The following is an 8,824-nucleotide window of genomic DNA, read 5'->3' as shown; positions in this document are numbered from 1 at the left end:
TGCTCGATTGTATGCCACCACCCTGAGGGCTACCGAGAGCTACATGGGGACAGCTTTCCAGGGACTGGGCCTGAGGCAGGGGCTGGGGCGAGGGGCCAATAGAACTCACCGCAGCCGAGTATCGGCCACACCGGTGGCGTTCCGTGGGGAGTCCCAGCGCGTTCGTGCCGAACGCACGGCTTTGCCTTCCCAGCAAGGAGTCAGGGCGCTAAACCTTCCGGGTGTCTGACGGTGTGCATGTATCCCGCTCTGCCTTCCCATTCCGGCCAAAGGTGGAAAAGGCATTTTCGGCTCCTTCCTTCCTTTCAGCCGGCCACATTTTCCGCCAGTCCCTGCCACCCCAACTCATTTCTCCTAGGATGGGAACCGAATAAGAATGTGTGCCCACGACTAAAAACAAAGGAAGCGAAAGCAAACAAGGCGTTAGGGAAGGCTCTGCCCGGCAGGACAAACCGGAGCAGGCACAGCTCCTCGCAGCCATTTGGAGTGAGAATCCGTTCAGTCTCTTCCCGCACCTCCTCCTCTGCCTTCCTCCTCCGCCGCCGCAGGGCGGGCGGCGCGGCCCCGGGGGGCGGCACAGCGCGGGCGGGGGCTCGGCTGCCCCGCAGCTCGCCCCCACCGCGCAGCGGGGCGGAGAGAGAGCGGGAGCGGCGGCGGGAGACGGGCCGCCATATTCCTGCCGCACCACGCCCGCGGAGCCCAACCATTTAAAAGCCGGGCGAGCTCGACCCCTGCTAGTGCACTTTCCGCTGCTCTGTCGGCAACGCGGGCAGGGACGAACCGAACGGAGCCGAACAGCGGCAGCTCTCTGATAGCGAGCTCCGCTTTTCCTCACCACCACCCCCGTTTCCTTCTTAGAAGGGCGAGCGGCCGAGGCGGCGGGAAGGAGGAGCGGCCGCGGGGAAGCTCTTCCTGCCGGGCAGCGGCGTTCTCGCCCACCCCGCAGGAGCCGAGCTCCCGCTCTGGGGGCGGGGAGCGGCGGGGAGATGTGTGCGTGTGCGGGTCGGGGGAGGGATTAGTGGGCATTAGCGCTTCCACGGGGGTGGGGTGGTCGCGTCGGAGGGCGGCGGGGGTGTCGGCGGCCGCCAGGGACACTCGGGGACCGCGCAGGCTGCGGGCGGCGGCGAGGGAAGGGGAGCAGCGGGCCGAGGGGCGGCTCGGCTGGGTAGCGCTGCTGCTGCTGCCGCGGTGGATGTTTCCATGTTGTTCCGTGCATGATTTAGAGGAGAGGAGGAATTGGAAGCGGCGGGTGTCAGCGGCAGGGAACGAAGATCCGCGCCGCCAGCGGCCCTGCTTTTTTTCTTGCCCCTCTGTGGCATCGAGGCTGCTCTGCCTGCGTGCCTGCCCTGCGGCGGCCCCCGGGCTCTCGAAGAGCGCCTGTGCCCCCCGGGGCCGGAGCGGCGGCGGGGTGCGTGTGTGCGAGTGTGCGTGCGGGTTTAGGGGGGGTGGGGGCTGTGTCTGAACCAGTTAGGAAGAATGACTCTGGAGTCCATCATGGCGTGCTGCCTGAGCGAGGAAGCCAAGGAAGCCCGGCGGATCAACGACGAGATCGAGCGGCAGCTGCGTCGGGACAAGCGGGACGCCCGCCGCGAGCTGAAGCTGCTGCTGCTGGGTGAGTGCGGGGCTTCGTCCTCCCGCCTCGGGCCGCTCGCTTCGGGCCGCCGCCGGTGCGCACGCCCCAGGTGCCGCCGGGCTGCAGCCCGGGCATCGCCGCCGGCGCGGTCCGTGCTGGGGCGCAGGTACCCGGCGGCTGGGACGGGGCGGCAGCGGCAATGCCTGCGGCGCCTCTGGGCTCTCGTCGCCTCCGCCGCGGGGAGCCGCAGGCCGAGCCCCCGCCGCGGGGAACGGGGCGTGTGTGCCCGCCCGCGGGCATCGTCGGCGGGTGGGTTCGGTGTGGAACGGGAAGAGGCCTTTCAAAATGGAGGGGGAACGAATGGCGGGTGAGTGAGGGGGCTGCGGGACGAGGGGCAAATGTCGATGTGTGTGTGAGAGCGATGGTAGCGAAGCGGATTGAGGAAGGGATTCGCAGGGGAGTCGCTGTGCAGGTCGATGGTGGCGGGTGTGATATCTGCATTGTTCCCTGGGCTTCGGTAAGGTTGTTAGCTCACCGGTTGAATTTTTTATTGTGATTTTTATTTCTTGAGGTAAACTTGGATAAGGGGCTTGTGCTCAGCTTGCGTACCGGTTTCTGTAAAGGAAAGGGAGCCGCAAAGGCCCAGGTGCACATGGCAAGCTGAGGGGTAGCCTGAAGTGTGCTGGATGATTACAGGATCTTTAAAGCGTTGGCATGCACCCGCTGGTCAGGAAATAAAACCAGCAGTATCGTTTCTCCTTAATTAAAACAGAGGTTGCTATTTTAGAGCTGCAAGTATGCGGAGGTGGCATTTATCTAATAGAAATTTGGCTTATCTTAAATTAAGGCTTTCAAATTAAAATGTGCCTGCCCGAGTCTAGTGTGATGCACTGTGTCGCCTAGCTCCCTGGTAATAGTTCCTGCCTGGACTCATAGGCCTTTATGTATTTTAGCCCTGCTGTCTGTGTGTGGATGAGTGAGTGTGTTCCAAATGGATGTGGGATGTTTACAGGGAAGATGTTTTTCTTGGGCCACGTATATGGAAGTAGTGGTTTATACTGGGGAAGTAAACTGCCGATTCAATGAGGTAAGACAAGCTGGAAGGAAAAGTTAGAATACGTTTTAGTGCTTTCATATGAATGTGCTATTTCCTGAAGGTTATCTTCTGGATATAGAGAAGGTTGGGATCTGTAACTGATCAGAGAGAGAAGTAGTGGACATTGATGCAACTCTCACAGTAATAATGTTCTGTTGGATTTTGGCCTGATTTTGGTTTACGGCAGTGCATGGTGTGATTTCCAAGATTCATAAAGCAGATAAAATAGATTGTCCTTGCTTAATATTATGTATGACTAGGTATGATTAATGATAGACACTTGCTTCAGGAGAGGCAGTTCATACATTTGACCTGTTGCTCAGGTCCAGATTATTTCTGTACATTCTTGATTTCTCTTACAGTAGTGCTAGAGGCTTCTCCCAGATTTTCAGAAATATATGAAATCTACTGAATGAGACCAATATATATTACTTGGAGAAGAAATTCAGAGATTCACTTCCGCAACTAGGAGCGCAGAACTTGAGCTTGCTTTGCAAGGTCCTCCCACCACTAACATGAAGTATTGGGGTAGGTGGTGGAGTCCAGTTACAGCATCGCTTTGGACCAAGATAATGTGATTTGCAGAAGAACAGGGGAGAAGCCAGCCCATAGAAGGAATTAGGGAAAATTCTATTGTGTTCCTGTATAAAAGACTTCTGTGTTCATCATCAATGCCAGCTAAGAGTTCCACCAGGCTTGTGAAAGTAGAGGCATGATGTGGAGATCTGAAGGGGTGGACTTTGGCTGCATGTACTTAACAGCACATCCATATACCTGGGTAATAAAACCAGTACAGAAATTGTTCTGTACGTGCTTTTTGTGTTTTGTTTTGTCAGCCTCTGTGATATGTTTGACTGAAAGAAAGAGTATGTGCCGATTTGGATTAACACTTAATGGTCTTGTGAAATTCAGTATGTAATGAATGACTCTTGGTGTCTTCGTGTTTCCTAGATTCGGGTTTCAATTTCTAAAAGAAATTTAGGGAAACTTCTTTCTTAAGTGGGTTTATCTTCCATACCTTAGAGCACTTTTTTTTTAGTCACTTTCATTGCTTCCCCAGCATAAGCAAATGCTCAGTTGCTAAGTTTTTTGTTTGTATGGGTCATTCACATGGTTATGAAACAGATGAGAAGAGTTTTCAAATGAAAATATATTCCTTAAAGATGGTGAGGCTGGTAGCAGGAAAACCATCTGAACATGTTTAAAATTCTGATTTTTAAAATAATGAATAGATGTTTACTGTTCCATTTCATCTCTTCCCCCTTCATTTTTAGGGAGAAAAATCACTAGTGCAGCTTAATTTTATGTAAGGATAAGTGAATATGTTTGGGTTTTCTTCTTTTTTTAAAAGCTTTTCTGGAAGTGCCAATTTCTCAGTCTCTCAAGTAAACTCTCAAGTATTATGGATCTGAAAAACATAAGTGTGTTAAGGTTTTAAAATACAGAACTAAGGAATAGCCTTTGACTTCTAAAGAGAATATTAGTGCAATTTAAGCTGAGCTTTGTTAAATGCCTATGCATGTTCTTCAGAATAATTGCAAGTGCAAAGTAAAAGGTATTATCGACAAGTGAAAGGTATTGTTTGTGCCTTTGAAGGAACAAACAAGTGTATCTGTGCTAGGTTGATTTATTGTTACACTTAAAAATTAGATTTATGCACATAAATGCACATAGGTAGCAAACATAACGAAAAAAAAAATCTTTTTGATTCAGAGGGAAAGGATTTTTTCCCTCTTTAACTCATGAAAGACACAGTGCCTTCTTGGAAACTTAGGTTCGTCCGAATTGTTACTGTGTCTCACGCATACACCTGCACATGCACACAAATGCACACACTGCTTTATGTGCTCATGATGTCTTTTTACTTTTAATGAAATCAAAGAGCTTAAAGTCAGAAGTAATTTGTGTAAAACTTCCGCTGTGTGCTAAGATTATTTTTAGGTATTAGTTTAAAAATAAACACTCTTTGATTAAACATTAAAATAACACTTTTAGGTACTTTCTTGTACATTATTATTTGATTTTTAAACATATTAGAACAGGACAAAATATTTTTTACAATTGTAATTGTGGAAAGCCAGAATCCATAAATATGCACTGAAGTGTATTACATGGTAGTAGTTTCAGCTAGCACAACTTGGCTGTAGTGTTTCAAGACACTGGAACAAATTCAGTCTTCCACTGAATTTGGTTTTAATCTGTATTTTAACTCTTCTGGATGTCAGTACTGATGAACACTTTGTAAAACCCTGTGATTGTTCTCCAGAGTGTGCCATTATTAATATCCACCTGTTGTTTGCTGTTAGCTGTAAAAACACATTGTTTTTACAATTGGGGAGAAAACAAAGAGGTGTTCTAATGTTTTATATTCACCTATGGATGTGTTCTGCATGCTTTTATTTTAAGAATTTAGGTACATATTTATTTTAAAGTAGCAAGAGCTTCTAAAGTAGCAAGAATATATATTCTTACATATATGTATTTTTTTGTCATACTTCCGTGTATATTTTTTTTCCTGCCGTCCATGTTAATTTTCCAGGGACTCAGAAAGCAGCATTTGAGCCTGCATGACAGGTTGTAGCCATAAACCATCAGTCCTAGACATAGTCTGCCTATAGACAGTGTACATTAATATTGTACATTATACATTAATATTGTACACTATTTTCTCACTGGGAAATGCCTTAAGTATCAAAGAGAATAATCTGTGGATGTTGTGCTAGCTCTGCCTATGTGTATGTAAAACCTGGCCAGATTAGGCACTGGAGATGTGTGTGACAGTGCTATTTTTTGCAGCATATTGGTTAGTATTGTGTCATGTGCGAGGCCTGTTTTTTTAAGAGTTCGGTACTTCTTATGTTGAAGATAGCAAATGTGTCAGTGAAGAGACTTGCCTTGATACAAGTGTCCTCCTGTTCTCCATGCTGTAGCACAGAAACTTGATGGACAATAACCCATTTAAATTGGCATGAACAGGAGTCAATCTTATGCCAAAAGATGCTTTTGAACATACAGTGATTATATGTATTATTTCTTAAACCTGTGTCAGCCGAATGCAGAACTTGGTGTATTGACAGAAGCAGACTTTGTGTAGATACATTGAAGAGGAAATGGGTCTGTTAAGCCAACAGTGGCAGCCTCTTGTTTCATATAACTTCTTCAGTTGGAGAAACAAGCTAACAAGCTTCCCTTTTTTTTTTTTTTTTGGTGGCTTGTGTTTTTATCGGTCTGCCCTACTCACACTGAACTCTTTCAAATAATTCTAGGTAATTCACACAGTACATATTTACGTCTGTAAAATTAACAAATAACTAACTTACCTCTTCATACATATTGTAACTAGATAGGTAAATATCTCTACTTTAGCAGAAGCTGTTTCTAAGGTCGTATAATTTCATTCTGGATGTTTAACACTTTGATCTATTCTCATGTACACACTTATGCCCATATATAAGAACACTTCTTTTGTGGGGTAGGAAATCACAAATCATTATTTGGATATCAGTGTGATGACGAACATATATTTAGAAAATATTTAAGAACATTTATTTTTGGTGCACCATAAAAAGATACCTTGTGTGCAGCCATTAAAAAGGGTTTGTTGCTCTTTGTTACTTGATAAGTGATCTACACCCACCAAAGTTAATAGAAACTAGCTGAGGGTGTGAACAGTTAAAGAATTCAGACTTATTTAGCTTTATTTACATTTCAAAGAGCCAAGTGACCCCTAATTTGTATGTTACACTGGCAAACAATGTTTAATAAATGTAGGATGAAAAAATATATGCTGAGCAGAGAAATCATTGGAGAACGGGCATTTGAGTGTGTGCTGCAAAATGAAGAAATAATAATTCTCCTCATTTATTTGCTTCAAATTAATTTTGTTGTACAGTAACAGCAGTTTCATGGGGGAAAGCACTACCTTGCAGTCTCAAAAACGAATCACAGAGAGGTGTGAAATAAGGTAAGATAATTGTCCAGTTAATGGTGATTAGCTTTGTTGCAGGAATAGAATGCTATAAGCACAATATCTTTTTCTATGAATTTCCTTAAGCTGAATGGTAGAAGACTGAAGAAAATCTGTTCTTGTACACAAATGCGACTGTGTATGAACAGCTGTTACTGATGAAATTATGGAAGTTTTTCAGTATTCACCTTTTATTTACTGTAATTACAGCTGAGCTTTTTTTATTTACTGTAATTGACAGCTTCAAACCTGGCAAGAACAAAGAGCAGGAAAGCAGGAGAAAACAAAGGAAGAATTAGCATGTAGGAAACACTAGGAAGCTGTACACAATGGTATTGGCCAAAAAGAAGGAAGCATGCCACAGGTTTTAAATATTACTAACTCTGTGCAAACAAGTTAGAGGTGTTAAAACTGGATAAGAGAAGTCCAAGAGATACCAATGTTTTAGAATTTAAAAGTTTTGAAAGTCTCCTGTTCCTGGAGAGTTTCAGGAGCAGCACAAATGTTTTTCCAGGATAAACTAAAGTTTAAATCTGAAGTGTTCCCTTGATAAGTAATGCTGAGGCTAAACTGAAGCGTGATTTTCTACAGATTTTTGTCCTTTGTAAGTTTTCAAAGGACAAACGGCAGGGAATAATTAAACTTTCCAATTTGTACACTCTACTTACTGTTTTATCAGTAATGCAGAGTTTTATCCCAGAACCCTGATGCAGTTGCCAACAGAAAAGTACTGCTGTTCATTTCATTCTCTACTTGAGAAGGTGGTGTGGCTATTCCAGGAACAAAAGTAAACCCTACCAAGCAAGAGTCCTCCCTCATCACTACGTTAAGGCAGAATCATCTGACAAACTACTTTAATGAACTATATGACTTAGGTGAGCCCCGCTGTGTTGGTTCAGCTCATCTCTCTGGAAAGCAGGTGGTGTGCAATACATGCATTGCTTGAATAAGCAACAGAATATTAGAAAGTTGATGAAAGTGGAAGCAAGTAGTGATTCAGTAAATTGAAAAGATAAAGACTATATCACTATTGCCTCAGCACAGCTGAGCTGTGTATTGACAGCTTCATCTGGGAGCCTTGCTTGCTATTTGTAATTTAGATTGATCTGTGTGTGGAAGAAACATCTGATAGGAATGAGTGAGACTAGGTAGTTTTGACTAGTGCCAAAGTCTCAGTCTGCCTTAGAGCACATGGATGAGATTTCTACCCAAGGTCCTGTTCCCACTGATATGTGTCTTTTGTTTTGCATCTAGGAGGATGCTATTGTGGTCCTTGTTGAAGTACTTCGGTACTAATCCCAGCTGTCAAAAGTCTGTTGAAGGAGGATTTGTTTTTCCCAAAGGAAATTGTGGAAAAGGCAGTTAAAATTTGAAATGTGTTATATTTCTCCCCTCCACCCTCAATTTTCTCTTCTCTAAAGACTGCAATTAGATCCTAGTCTTTTGAAGTTAACTGAAAAATACAGCTCAAATATTGTAAAGTATCACCAAATGTGGATCAGAATAGTGTTTGCCCAGATAGGGTTAGCCACCTTTAAGTTAAATTCAAGATAAGAGCACAGATTTCTGTTCTGTAGGAGCTTGGTGTATCTGGATGTGAAAGAAAGTCAACCTGTTAGAGATTCTTTGAGTAAACAGGAATCAAGGTAGAAATTACTCATTTAGTTACCATATAGCCATGAAATCATCCCAAAGAAATCCCGCTCTTGACCATACTTTTATAAGGTATAATATAGTGAATATGTTTTAGGTACACTTTGAAATTATACATTAGGAAAAAAATACTTTCATTATAGTAGTACTTATTGTTATGGCATGGAAAATATACATTTCTATCTAGTTTATTAGTGTGTCTGTCACTGTCCCTGAGCTATATGCTCACTAGACACTTGCGTAACTTCTTGGTCCTTGGCTAATTAATTGCTCTAATGATAATCTTTGTCAAGAATCCTTATACTGAATGAGAATATTTCTGTGAGTTAAGGAGACTTTCTTTTATTTCCTTGTTCTATAAACCCATCACAGGAGAGTTTTTAACTCCTAAGACTTCAATGTTAATTTCATTATCTTGCTTAAATTAGAGAATGCTGAAAAAGAATGCTAAAAGGTATTCTAGCCCACAATTCTGGGTGAACGGCATCATCCAGAAAGTCAAACAGAATGTTTCTGAAGCAGCTGGTATCTCAGA

The 8,824-nt window shown here is 44.1% G+C and overlaps 1 protein-coding gene across 2 annotated transcripts in view; it reads left to right on the top strand.

The window, feature by feature from the left end:
- Nucleotides 1-1,476: 1,476 nt before the first annotated feature.
- LOC135291198 (guanine nucleotide-binding protein G(q) subunit alpha-like) overlaps nt 1,477-8,824 on the top strand; it is a 118,458-nt gene continuing 111,110 nt past the window's right edge. Inside the window, exon 1 of one of the 2 annotated variants that reach the window (XM_064405218.1) lies at nt 1,477-1,612. In XM_064405218.1, coding sequence (XP_064261288.1) covers nt 1,477-1,612 — 136 coding nt within the window. Of the gene's footprint in view, nt 1,613-1,859; nt 1,941-8,824 lie in introns of those variants that run through there. The other variant, XM_064405219.1, reaches the window with a different exon arrangement.

The sequence above is a fragment of the Passer domesticus genome, chromosome Z (assembly GCF_036417665.1).
Source record: "Passer domesticus isolate bPasDom1 chromosome Z, bPasDom1.hap1, whole genome shotgun sequence".
Taxonomy (NCBI): Eukaryota; Metazoa; Chordata; class Aves; order Passeriformes; family Passeridae; genus Passer; species Passer domesticus.
This window is presented reverse-complemented; position numbering and strand designations above follow the sequence as displayed.